The 14,617-nt window shown below is 38.3% G+C and overlaps 1 protein-coding gene across 3 annotated transcripts in view; it reads left to right on the forward strand.

Annotated features, from left to right (window-relative positions):
* Window positions 1–8,272, forward strand: part of LOC137622385 (zinc finger protein 454-like) — a 215,934-nt gene extending 207,662 nt beyond the window's left edge. For 2 of the 3 annotated variants that reach the window (XM_068352998.1, XM_068352996.1), the window contains one exon: window positions 6,248–8,272. In XM_068352998.1, coding sequence (XP_068209099.1) covers window positions 6,413–7,843 — 1,431 coding nt within the window. In that variant the 5' untranslated portion in view covers window positions 6,248–6,412 and the 3' untranslated portion in view covers window positions 7,844–8,272. Of the gene's footprint in view, window positions 1–6,230 lie in introns of all 3 variants that reach the window. The other variant, XM_068352997.1, reaches the window with a different exon arrangement.
* The last annotated feature ends 6,345 nt before the right edge of the window (window positions 8,273–14,617 follow it).

The raw sequence follows: 14,617 nt of genomic DNA on the forward strand, positions 1-14,617 counted from the left end.
AAAAATTAATCCTCCACAATGATAATAATCCCTGTCCTCGCAAATATATTAGCTGTAGGACACCATATGATCAACAGGTAGGGAGCCATGGCGGAAGTCTTGTATACGTTCGTAGAAATGTTCGCCAAATATCTTTGTCTGTTCGTACACCTCTGCAGGCACTGGTTTTACAAATTGACATAGGAAGAATATACTCCATTTGTTCTCTTTACTTGCCTCTAAATGACATCTCATGATAATTTAATAGAGGTGATTCAACAACTTCCTCAACCTTCTCTTTTACTGGGAGATTTGAATGGTAGACATCCTTTACGGGGTGAAGTGGAAAAGGAGGATGTATGACTCCTTTATACAGGATAGCCCACACACTTTCTTGTTCAGACAGGTACCCTGTCTTGCATTGACCTTTCAATTTCAAGCTCCAACTGCCATCTCGATTTTGATTGGAGAGCATTAGAAGATTGGCATACTATTGATCATCATCCAATATTATAAATACGAACACTAATCCACCCTTATAGAGATCCTCACGATGGAACATTGACAAGGCGAACAGGAATAAATTTCGGGAGCAAAGGGAAATTGAAGGGAATGCAGAACTGTCTGAAAACGTAGATGATTCCCTAGACTTACTGAATGAAACCATACATACAGCAAGATTCAATTCAATTCTGAAAACCACAGGTTTATTTAGATGGAGACCAGTCCCTTGCTGATTATCAGAACTGACTACCCTGGACAGAACCACAAGAATATCTTCAACTCCATTGTGCAGACACCTTACTGAGGAGAATTTAATTATATACAAGAAATGTAGAGCACAGTTTCTCCGTGCAATGAAAGAAGCTAGGCTCCAGTCTTGGATACCTTTTGTTTCCTCAGTCAACTGTAGAACACCAGCAACTTCTGTATGGAGGAAAGTGAAAAAGATAGCAAGCAAATTTACCCCCAACCCACCACCAGTGTTGAAGGTGAATGGTCTGTATATGACTGGAGCAACTGAGGTTAGCAATGCCTTGGCTGATCTTTTCTCCAATGTAACATGTAAGTTTGAATCAGTTCCAGTTCACCAGCATAGGAGCATAGAATAACAGGAAATTTTGAATTTTACAACAGAAAAGGAGAAATCTTATAGTGCTCACTAAAAGAGAATTTTATTCTGCACGTGCTACATGCAATGATACAGCCCCTGGACCTAATGAAATCCAATATGCAATGATTAAATATGTACCTCTTAATGTTAAATTTTTTATTTTCATCATTATCAACTATCCTTTATTTAAGCATTTTTAAAACTTGCTAAGGATAAGCTTTTACCTGCAAACTGTAGACAAATTGCATTGACATCGTGTCTATGTAAGATCAAGGAGAAGATGGTCAGTGCAAGACTGGTGTGTACCTAGAGAAGAAAAGTATTATATTACCTATCCAGTGTGATTTTAGAAAAAAAATACACGCGACAACTGGTGGGTTGGTACGACTGGAATCCTCTATTTGTGGAGCCTTTGCCTTCAAACAGCACCATGTAACAACCATTTTTTTTTTTTACCTTGAAAAGGCATATGATACTGCATGGAGGTATGGTATACTTAAAACCATTCATAATTTGGAATTGAGAGGAGAGCTACCATTGTTCATTCAAGCATTTATTTCACATACATTTTTTCAAGTCAGAGTATGTGAAACTGTCAAAGAAGAAATGTCAGGAAGGAGTTCCCCAGGGTAGTGTGCTGAGTGAAATCCTATTTGCATTATCCATTTATGATATATTCTCTATCATTTCCCAAGATATTCTCTCAACACTATTTGTAAATGATCTCTCTATATCATTTGCTTGAGCAAGAATGGCAATGGTTGGGAGGAAACTGAAACTCTTATTGACAAAATAATTCAATTGGCTGATATGAATAGATTCAAGTTTTCAACTAGCAAAACTGTTGTTGTCCATTTATGTCGTATTCGTTGGGTAAATCCAGACCCGTATATGTACATCAAAGGTCGTGTAAATAAAGCTAGATTTTAGTATTAATATTTGATTGCAGGCTTACATTTATTACTCACTTGAAAGCTTTAAAAGTAAAATGTTTTGAGGTTCTGAATCTTTTAAAAGTTTTGTCCCATACATTATGGGGTACAGACCTCAAAACTTTTTAGTCATACAAGGCTTTAATTCTTTCAAAAATTAGTCATGGGTGTGAAATATATTTTTCAGCCATCCCAAGCCGATTAAAGATTTTACATTCTATACACCATACTGATATCAGATTAGCCACATGATCCTTTAACCTCACCTATCACAAGCCTCCTTGTTAATGTTGGAAAATTACCTTAGTCCATTACCTAAAGTCTTCTATTGTTTGGTATTGGTTTAGCTTCCAAAGACTTCCTAATTCTTTAGTTTATCAGACTGCAAAACTTTTAAGCCATTCAATATATCTTGAATTGCACCCAAAATCAGGTAAAAAAAAAAAAATTAGCAGACAGTTTAGATGTAGCTAGAAATAAAGTGCTCCTGTTTAAGGTATCATCAATCCCTCCATGGAAATTGTCAGAGATATCTTTTTGTAAATATTTTCTTGGTATAAAAAGAACATGACTGACTTAGAAATCAGGGTTCTTTTTATGGAACATGTTGCAGAACATAGGGAATCAACTTTTATATATACTGGTGGCTCCAAATCTGATACTGGCCTTGTATTTGTAGTATATAATAGTGCTCTTAATTGTAGAGGTGCACATCCTCTAGTATCTTCTATATTTACTGCCGAACTATATGGCATACTAACCGCAATTGAAAAAGTAGCGTTAAAAGATGAGGGTAATTTTACAATTTTTAGTGGTGCAAGAAGTGTTCTACAAGCTTTAGAAGTTTTGAATTGCAAATTAACAAATGTATTAGAAACATGCAGTTGCGTATACGCTTAATTTTACTGGTTGTACTATCAATTTTGATATTTACCTAACCAGATTTAATTGCATATCCTCTGTCATTTCCCCAAGATATTCTATCAATGCTCTTTGTAGATGATATCTCCATAACATTTGCTGGAGCTAGAATGGCAATGGTTGACAGAAAACTACAAATCTCAATTGATATAACAATTCACTGGGCTGATATGAATGGATTCAAATTTGTGTCCATTTCTGTTGTATTTGGGGGAGTAAACCAGACCCGGATATGTATCGCAAAGGTCAACGGATTGCATGTGTAAGGATTGATATTTGATTGCAGGCTGACAAGGGTTGCTCAATTGAAAACCTTAAAAGTAAAATTTCTTGAGGCTCTGAATCTTTTAGAAGTTCTGTCCCACACATCATGTGTAGTAGAGCACAAAACTATTTTGAAGTTGCACAAGGCTTTATTTTTTTTTTAAATTAGTCCTGAGTGTGAAATATAATCCTCAGCCACCCAAGCCAATTAAATGTTTTTAGATTCTGTGCACCATTCTGGTATCGGATTAGTCTCAGGAGCCTGTAGAACTTCACCTATCCCAAGCCAGATCAGCCACAGTAGCCTGTAGAACTTCATTTTATCCCAAGCCTCCTTGTTGATGCTGGAGAAATATCTTTAGACCTTTATTGAAAGTCTATTCATCAGTATTGATTTACGTTGCAAATACTTCCTGATTCTTTAGCATTTTAAACTGCAAACCTTGTAAGGTATTAAACGTGTTTTGAGTTGCACCAAAAGTCTCCTCAACCAACCCCTCCATGGAAATTACCATATACATCTTTCTGTAAATATTTTATTGGGGTATAAAGAACATGACTGATTTTGAAGCCAGGTCTCTTTTTATGGAACATGTTGAAGAATATAGAGAATCAACTTTTATATATATAATGATGGTTCCAAATCTGATGCTGGCATTGGATTTAGAATATAAAGTAGTGTCATCTTTATTTATTGCCAAAATATATGGCCAAATAACTTATTGAAAAAAAATAGCATTAAAAAGGAGGGCAATTTTGTCATTGTTAGTGATGCAAGAAATGTCCTACAATCTTCAAAAATTTTTAATTCCAGTAATGCTTTAGTTTTAAAGATTTTATAATGGTTTTATATTATTGGGCTGAGATGTATAATGGTTCAATTTTGCTGGGTTCCAGCACATGTTGGTATGTCTGGAATGAGAGGGCAGATTTATTAGCAAAGAATGATGCAGCTGAATTGCTACGAAAAAGCTATCCCATCCTCTGTAATGATTTTTTCCCAAGCATTAAAAATTTGTTATAATATAATTTGCAACAGCATTGGAATAGCTTAGATGGAAATAAGATGAGAGAAATAACGAATGTTATATCTCCTTGGAGGCATAACATGATGCCACGAAAGTGGAAGACGACTATTTGTCATCTCCGCATTGGTCACACTCGGTTGACACACGAATTTGTGCTAAGTGGTCAACACCAGCCATATTGCAATGACTGTTTGGTAACCCTGACAGTGAGGCATTTGTTGACAGAATGCCCAACTTTTAGCATCTTAAGCAATAGATATCTGTTTGAGGGTTGAGGTGAGGATGGCAGGTTCATCCTTGCCAAGATTCTTGGACAGGATTTATTATGCTGTGCTAGCGGTATTTTATAATATTTCTGATTCAGGTCTTCTGAAACCTAATCAAATTTTACAATGACATCTTGCCTTTTAGGGTTTTGATTGGATATCCTTTTATTCTTTTTTATAATAAATGATATCCGCATCAATGACCTTCGGTGTCAGGATGGCAGAAAACTTCAAATCAATCAATCAATCTCATTCATCATGGCGGGGCAGACCGCAAAATTATTTTATAATTATTCAAGGCCATAATTTAAAAAAATTTTAGTTATGGGTGTGTGATATACACCTCAGCCACCCAAAGCTGATAAAAGATTTTAGATTCTAGTGCTATCATATTGGCAACGTGAGCATTTAGAACTTCGCCTATACCAAGCCTCCTTGTTGACGCTGGAGAATTACCTTTATACCTTTACCAAAAGTCTTCTATTGTTCAATATTGGTTTAGATTGCAAAGACTTCCTAATTCTCTAGCCTATCAGACTGCACACCTAGTAAGGCACTGTAGATATTTTTAGTCACACCCAAAATCTCCTCAACCTTATGGTTTTTGCCTAAACAATTAGTAAACAGTCTGGATATAGCTAGAAGTAAGGTGCTTCCATTTAAAATATCATCAATTCCTCCAAGGAAATGATCAGAGATATCTTTTTCAATATTTTATTATCATAAAAAAGAATATGATTTAGAAGCCAGGAATCGACTTTTATATATACATGTGACTCCAAATCTTATGTTGGCATTGGATTTGGAGTATATAGTAATACTTTTAATTGTAGAGGTGCTCTTCCTCTAATATCTTCTATATGTATACTAATAGCTATGGAAAAAATAACGTTAAAAGAGGAAACCAATTTTACTATTTTTAGTGATGCAAGAAGTCCTGCAGGCTTTATAAGTTTTTAATTTCAGTAACCCTTCAGTTTCAAACATTTTAGAGTGGCTCCTCATTATTGGGCTGAGAGGTATAGCAGTTCGATTTTGTTGGGTTCTGGCACATGTAAGTGTGTGGGAATAAAAAGGCAGATTTACTACCATTAAGAATTTGTTTTATAATAATTGGCAGCAGCATTAGGGTAGTTTAGAAGGGAACAAGATGAGAGAAATAACAAATGTTATATCTCCTTGGAGGTATAACATGCTATCCCGAAAGTGAGAGACTACTCTTCTGTCGTCGTCTGCATTTGCTACTTGGTTGACACACGAGTTTCTGATGACTGGCCAACACCAGCCATATTTTGACAACTGTTTGGTACCCTTGACTGTGAGGAACTTGTTGACCAAATGCCCCACTTTTAGCACTTTTAAGAAATGGATATCTGTTTGAAGCAGGTCTTCTGAAACCTATTTAACTATTATAAGGACATCTTTGCTTCTATTGTTTTATATTGAATTTACTTTTATTCTTTATTTATAACAAATGATATCGACATCAATGACCTTAGATGTCAGGATGCCAGAAAACTCCAAATCAATCAATTAATCAACAACCGGTTCCAGCTCGTACAGAAGTAATATCCATAATTAAAGGACTACGGTTTGTATGGATAGGAAAAATACAAATTACTTTTAGAATGTTATTTTCATTTTAAAAATTTGTTCTTTTATTTTAGAAAATTCCAAAATTTTCATCTTTCCTTTCTCCAATGATAGTTGTTCTTTATTATTTCAGACTTTTTATCCCTACAGAAAAAATCATCCAACTCTTGTGGCAAGATTGTGTAAACTACTGACGATATCGGCAAGAGATACAGGTTTGGGAAAAAGGAAGGAGGATTGATATTGTAAAACTTTGATGTAAAGAATAGGGAGTTAAGCGTTAACTATATTTTTACACTATTGAAGATATTGAAGATGTCATCCAGTGATAGGGAGAGAATGAGGAACTCTGAAGCGTTAGAGTTTCCAGTAAAAACAGAAATGGAAGATTCAGTTTCACACACTGCAGTCAAGCTGGAAAATGGTTTTTTTGTTAGTGTTGGTCTCTTTGATAATGACCCTCTTTCCATGGATCCAGACATGGAATTTAAAGCAGAGCCAGAAAAAGAATACAGAGTAGAGCCAGAAATAGAATTCAAAGAAGAGCCAGAAATAGAATTCAGAGTAGAGCCAGAAATAGAATTCAGAGAAGATCCAGAAATAGAATTTGCAGCAAAGCCAGAAATAGAATTTGGAGCAGAGCCAGAAATAGAATTCAAAACAGAGTCTGAAATAGAATTCAGAGAAGAGCCAGAAATAGAATTTTTAGCAGAGCCAGAAATAGAATTCAGAGAAGAATCAGAAATAGAATTCAGAGCAGAGCCAAAAATAGAAGTTGATCTTAAAGCACATCATGAAACTCTCACTAGGAGGAAGTCATTCGATTGTAGTGAATGTGGCAGAGTATTTTTTCGGAAAAGTTTGCTCATAAAACATTTAAGAACTCACACTGGGGAGAAACCATTCAAGTGCAGTGTCTGTGACAAAGCATTTTCTGTGAGAAGCACTCTCACAAGACATTATATAATTCACACTGTGGAAAAGCCATTCAAGTGCAGTGTCTGTAATAAAGCATTTTCTCAGAAAAGTCATCTCACAACACATTATAAAATTCATACTGGAGAGAAGCCATTTAAGTGCAGTGACTGTGACAAAGCATTTTTTGAGAGAAGTCATCTCACAAAACATTATAGAAATCACACTGGTGAGAAACCATTCAAGTGTAGTGTCTGCGGTAAAGCATTTTCTCAGAGAAGTCTTCTCAAAAGACATTATAGAATTCACACTGGGGAGAAACCATTTAAGTGCAGTGACTGTGACAAAGCTTTTTCTGTGAAAAGTGCTCTCAAAAGACATTATAGAATTCACACTGTGGAAAAGCCATTCAAGTGCAGTGTCTGTGACAAAGCATTTTCTCAGACAATTACTCTCACAAAACATTATAGAATTCACACTGTGGAGAAGCCATTCAAGTGCAGTGTCTGTGAAAAAGCATTTTCTGAGAGAAGTAATCTCACAAATCATTATAGAATTCACACTGGGGAGAAGCCATTCAAGTGCACTGTCTGCGACAAAGCATTTTCTCAGAGAAATAATCTCACAATTCATTATAGAATTCACACTGGGGAGAAGCCATTTAAGTGCAATGTGTGTGACACAGCATTTTCTCGGAGAAGTCATCTCACTGCACATCACAGAATACACACTGGAGAGAAACCGTTCAAGTGCAGTGTCTGTGATATGGCATTTACCTGGAAAACACTTCTTTCAAAGCATATGAAGATTTGTGGTGGAGAAAATTTGTAAGGAAGTTGGGAAGTAGTGTTCTTTTGAAAAGAGAAGAATGTTGTCATAAAGTGATTAAATTTTCATACTTGCTAGACTCTAGTTCTACTCTCTCTTTTTAGTTTAATTAACTTGAATTGAGACTGGTCCTTTAAAAATAATTCTGTATGGGATAATTGTAAACTAGTTAAGTGGAATTTTGATGAAGCACGAAAAGCATGTTGTGCTGAATGCGATCTTCTGATGGAGTATCTCGTGTTAGCTAGTTATGCACCTCCTCGTTGTATTGTACCTCAGACTCACTGATTATTATCATCCTTTGTTGCTTAGGAACACTAGCTAATTATTATCATCCTTTGTTGCTTAGGAACACTAGCTGATTATTATCATCCTTTGTTGCTTAGAAACATTTGTCAGTTAGAAACCTGAATAGTACTTGTGGAAATTGAATGATTAAGGGATGTACTCAGACAACAGAAAATTATATTGTTTTATATGAATTTTTCTGCTGATCTCTTATGCTGTATCTGCTCTAGGAGGGACATAATTACTGTGATGCATCTTTCTTTAATCATCTTAGTACATATGAAATTTCACTCGATGTGCAGTAATACCTCGACATATGAGCGCCCCAACATATGAGCATTTTGAGATACAAGTCAATCTCCGAGCATAATTTTCCGTTGAGATCAAGCATGCTTACAGAAGTTAACGCTAGATGGCCGAGCACTTGGGAGTGCTCTATGCCTGTATCACTCTTTCAGTTCACATAGTCGTTGACTTCTGTACACATCTCCCATGTTGTGTTTGCATTATTTATGTGACTTTTACTGTATTTGTGAACATTCTATATTATATGTGACGGGTTCTAAGAAAACAAGTGGAAGTCAGAAGAAAAAAAAATGCATGATGACGATGGAGATGAAGTATGAAATTATCGAGAAAAATGGGCATGATGTCCATGTGAGTGATTTGGCACACCATTACAAGCAGAATACATCGACGGTTGAAAAGTAAAAAAAAAAAAAAAATTAGAAAAGAATAAAATGTTAAAAATGAATTAAACTAAGTTCAGTTAGGTTAATTTTAAGTTATGTTACGTGTGAGGAACAGTGTTAATAGGGTACTGTCCAACTATGTCTCCTTCCTATCCTCCCTCCCTCCCTCCACACACCGCCATTAGCTGCTATCATCTGTCTCAAAGTTGAGAACTCATAATAAAATCACTTTTTAATTCATATCACAAAAAAATCATTTATTACAAGTAGTCGTTGACTTATGACCAAGATAGGGACCGAGAGACCCATCGTAACTCGATCTAGACTTATGTCGAACTTTCAAAATAATGTTTCCATAGATTTATTATGCTGTGTCATGATACTGTAATCATCTAAGTTGTATTTTATCAATATTTTTGTAGTGTATATCATTATTTCATTTTCTAGGTTCATAGGATATAAGTTTTGAGAAACGGATTTTGACATAGGAAAAATTATAAATTATTTTGGTGATATAACCATGTCATCCTGATAGAAGTTGCTCATTGGCAGCTTCTACTTTGGATATTGCTGCAAGTGATATACCAGAGAAATTTTACCTTAGAGGTATCAATGGAGTTCTAATCTCCGGAGCGAATATCCTTAGAGATATCGCGTATAAATCAAGGATGTATTAATAACAAGCCATGATTATCCTTCCCTGAATAGAGTTAACCTTCTCTCGAAGGATAAGGTAGAGGGGAAGATACATGGGCAAGTGAGCCGTTACAACTGCTGGTCTCAATGTGTTACTAACACGTTTCCTGTTGAACCATTCCAGGAGCAGCCATCGCATGACACGAGGTCCCACACAGAGAATTGGAAGGGGATGGAAAAGTAACGGGCGAGCCATCAGGACAACATGGCAATCTCAACCAAAAATAGATTTTCCTTATGTCAAAATCCATCCTGATGGAAGTGTACCTGAGAATTATCATTCTCAGTTGTGGCCAGGAGAGTTTTAACCCTTTACACCCCATAGACATAATTATACTTCCCTTAGCATTGGTAACTATGGTACCAAGCTGTGGTGCAATTGATATGTTTGTAAAAAGTAGGTGCAAAGGAAATTAACGTCAGAGTCCCACTCACTGTAGAGAAGATTTTTGTCTCCAGTAGAGGAAAAGATCAAAGTCTATAAAAGGAGGGTTAAAAATTGACGTACACTATTTTAATTTTGTACAGTAGATCCAATGGAAGGCTACACAAAAAGGAACAGCAGTCTTTTATTGTTTCCAAAGATGCATAAATGTAACAGTAGTCAATTGTAATATTATGTGCAGTAGATATATACAGAAAACTTGAGTTTTCCGACCCCAAAATTATATAACAGAGTAGTAAAATAGTAACACATGACATAATGGTAAAAATATCACCTTTGACATTTTACAATATTAAGTGGTACATTGAAAAGAGGAACATGAGTCCCCTTGCACAATGTAGACTAAGATGTCCCATATATACAGTCTATAAGAGTCCATATACAGCACTTGATTTAATAACACTACCAGCGGCCACTACAAAGTGTGTAATCTCTTCCAACTGTTGTAAGTAATGTTTGAAGAACACTCTTGAAGATTTCCAGCCAGAGTAAGCCTGTAAGCCTGCAAAGGACATAGATTGGAAAAAAATTAAGAGGAGGCAACTTTCCCAGGGTCTTGACCTGATGGTATACAATCAGGGTCATCCCCTCTGATTTCCCAGGGTCATGACCTGATGGTATACTATCAGGGTCAGCCTTTCTGATGAAATAGGTGAGATTGAACCTTAGCTGTTTCAGAGAATAATTAGATCCTGTCATCTCCCCTTTAAAAGAGTTGACTGCCTTTAAAGGGCCAGTTCTTTAACAGATAGCCTCTAAGGCACTCCACGGGGCTCAGAGAAGGGTCCCCCTGAAGTGGGACAATCTTCCAAGGCCCCCAGTCTTTCTTGGGAAGTTTGTTTTTCGCCAAAATGCAGGATCCGGGAAAGATATACCTTCCCCGATTCCGAGAATTCAATGTGGCCATCATTCCTTAAAAGGGCCACAATCCCGCTGACTCTAGCACCAGAAACCATAGCAAGCAAAAAGATAGATTTTGAGTATATCCCTCAGAGAAGTAGAGGTGTTGTCGATCGTGGAGTCAAAGTGCAGGACTTTATCCAACGAACTAGAAATAGCTTTGGGAGGAGCATTAGGTTTCAGTTTAGCAGAAGCTTTCTGGATCTTATTGAACAGCTTGCTATTAAGTTCAATATCAAAGTTAAGTTCAATGAGTCTAGTTAGTGCTGACTTGCATAAGGCAATAGTTGTAGAGGCCAGACTTTGATCATGCAATGAGATAAAGAAAGAAATGCAGAAGTCCATAGAAGTGAAAGAGGGCTGATGACTTTTCACAAATGTAACCCATTTTTTCCAGGAAGACAAATATTGTTATTTCGTGGTGTAGGACTTGTACTCTTCTATGGAGTCAATTCTCTCCTTTGCAACTCCAAAATTTCTTTGAGCCAAGATGGCGAGAAAATCCTGAGCTGAAGGGTTTTTGTTATCCAAGAGGAAGCGGAGACAGTTCTGTTGAACATCCTGGGACAGCACTGGAGATGGTAGAGGGACCTGGAGAGGTTTGAGTTCTAGAACAAGGAGATACCAGTTGTTCTTGGACCACTTAGGAGCCACTAGAGCTGCTGTTCCCTTGAAAGTCCACAGTTTGTTCAGGACTTTCATTAGGAGGTTGAATGGTGGAAATAGGTAGATGTGAGACCACTGGTTCCAATCCAGAGACATCACATCCGTTCCTATCCCTTCCGGATCTAAGATTGGTGCTAAATACCGGTTAAGCTTTTTGTTGAAGCTTGTCGCAAAGAGATCAGTTTGCAGTTCTGGGAGTTGCTCTAGTATGAAACAGAATGGCATTGTGTCCAGAGACTATTCTGTTTCCAAAGGCTTGGATCTTGACAGTGTGCCCGCCGTCACATTGCAAACCCCTTTGAGGTGAACTGCGAAGAGATGCCAGTTGCTTAACTTTGCTAAAGTGAGGATGGCTAGGATCACCTGGTTGATCTATGGAGACCTAGAGCCCTGTCTATTGACACGGTGGACTATCGTCCTGTTGTTGATGACTAAACTGATGTGTGATTTCATCTTTGGGTTCATTCTCATCAAAGTCAGAAACACTGCCATAGCTTCCAAAATATTGATGTGAAATTTCTGAAATGCAATTAACCACCGTCCCTGTACTTTCTTGGAAGGGGAGTTTCCTCCCTCCATCCTTGTTCCGAGGCGTCCGTTGGAATAGTAACGGAAGGAAGAGGTTAGTGCAGAGGGACGTGTGTCGATAAACTCCTGGCAGTGGACCACTGCTCGAGCTGCTTTCGCAGTAAGACTGTAGTTTTGTGGCGAAGATCTCTCCAAGCATTGGATGCCTTTCTTCTCCAGACTCTGTTGGCAAATTTAAGTCTCGCTTTTAGGATCGAGTCTGTCACTGCAGTGAACCCAAGACTCTCTCCTGTTTCCGTCTGGTGAGTACTTTTGAACGAAGAAGGTACCTGACAAAGCTTGCGATTTCCTTTTTCTTACCTTGCTGTAGAGAGAGGGAGTGTGACTTAAGATTCCAGTGAAGCCCTAGCCACTGGAATTCTTGAGTTGGAGACAACCTGGACTTTTCGAAGTTGATCTGAAAGCCCAGTGACTGTAGCAATTTCATGACTTTTTGAGCTGTCCAAAGACATTCTGACTTTGTTGCAGCCCAGACCAGCCAGTCATCTAGGTATACCATCACTTGGAAGCCTTTGTTCCGTAATTTTTGAATGATGGCCTTAACTAGCTTTGTGAAAATCTATAGAACTATATTGAGCCCGAAGATTTAGCTCTGAATGCATAGACTTCTCTTGGCAGTCTGAAACCAAGGTAGGGAGAGAGGTGCTGACCTATCGGAAGATGTTAATAGGCGTCTGTAAGATCTATGGAGATGGTGTAGGATCCATGTGGTTGTAAGGTCCATATTTGCGAGATAGTCAGCATCCAGAACTTGCTGTTCAGAAAGAATTTGTTTAGTGGGGACAAGTCCAGGATAGTTCGAAGAGTGTTCGAATCATTCTTGGGCACGCAGAATAGCCGCCCTTAAAAGTTCATGGATTTTGTGCAAGGGATGACTCCCTTCCGGAGAAGATCCTGTGCATGATCCTTCAAAATTGGGGTCATGGGTTGGAAGAACCTCTTGAACTGGGGAGGTTTATGTCTCCATATCCAACCTAGTTCTTTTGAGACTATGTTCTGAGCCCAGGGATTGACTTCACCTGTTCAGGGATCGAACTCCCGTCGATCCCTGAACAGGTGAAGTCATCTCCTTACCAGGAGCTCCTCATTGTTGGTGTCAAGGACCAGCATCTTTAACCACCTTGCCTCTACTTCCTCGGCCTCTAGGTTGACCGCCTTTCCCAGACCTTCGCCTGGCAGGGTGGAACATGTTGGTGGCTCTCTTATAAACCAGGTTGAAGGCTTGAGGATGTAGTACATGCTGCTGGGGAACCTCGTATACAGTCTGAGGGATGGCGGCAACTGAGGCTGTCGTAACAGGAAAGGATTTCCTTTCCTTAAAGTGTCGTCTTAGCTTCTTGCCCTTGGGTTGATGTCCTTCACTGGGGGTAAGTTTCTGTGAAGGGGACACATCCCACTTATCTACAAGGCTCTTAATATCCTAAGCTGCTGTGTCCATGACTACCTTAACCAATTTCCCGGGAAGAGTATTTCCCCCAGATATTGAAGTCAAGTTTTCTAGGTTCATGACTGATCGTATCAGTAGCTAGGACATGTTCTCTACATACTCTCCTGGCTAGGAAGGAAGCATGGAGATCACTATGAAATATAGTTAGGCGAGTCTTTGCCAAGATTAGATTTGGAATAGTTTTCAAAGAGAATTTCTAGAATAAAGTCTCTCTTTGACTTCCACTTCTTCACTTAATAGGGATTTGGGAAATGTAGGCAGTTTCTCATCTAACTGCTTTACTGTTTTCCAACAGTAAAGGTAAGTTGGACATCCTCCCCATTGTCAGAATCAAAAGGAAGAACTAGAGAGACAGGTTTGCACTCCTCTAGCACTGGGAATTTTCTACCCTCCACTACTGCTTTCTTTACAGACTAAACTTTTAGAAGTGAAAGGGAAGCCAGTATCCTTGGGAGTTACAAAGGTGGCTTGCTTCCTGCCAAAGGCAGAAACTTAGGTATTAGTGAATTCGTCTGTCTTCATATTCTTAACCAAAAGAGACTGAGCCTTGCTATGGTCCAGGATGATTGTTTCCTTAGGGATTGTATCATCCCTAATGGACGCTTCCGAGTTAAGCCTTACGAAGCAGTAAGGATAACTAACGATCTATGGGAAGAATTCCAAGTCCGAGACTGGCTTGGAACCCAAACCCTCTCAGATGTAGAGGTACCCTTCACTTAAGGCCATATGCTCAGCATAACACCAAGGCTTCTTAACTGCGCATTCTGGTAGGCTCGAAGCTTGGGGAGCCTTGGAAGCAGATGCCTTTTGTAAAGGTTCTATCCTCGCTATGAGGTCCGCTTGAGAACATTCATGCTCGGTGGTTGGGTTTTCCATGAAAGCTTTCATGGACACCATAAATTCACATTACTAGGAAACGAAGGTTTGTCTAATGTAGGAACAGTGAACAGTGGTGGAGGTGTAAGCACTAGGGATGGGGAACAATCTAAAGAGGCACTGGAAACTGTGCTCAAACGATGTATATCCAATGACTCTTCAGAGGCTTCTCTGGTCCG

The sequence above is a fragment of the Palaemon carinicauda genome, chromosome 29, assembly GCF_036898095.1.
Source record: "Palaemon carinicauda isolate YSFRI2023 chromosome 29, ASM3689809v2, whole genome shotgun sequence".
NCBI classification, from domain to species: Eukaryota; Metazoa; Arthropoda; class Malacostraca; order Decapoda; family Palaemonidae; genus Palaemon; species Palaemon carinicauda.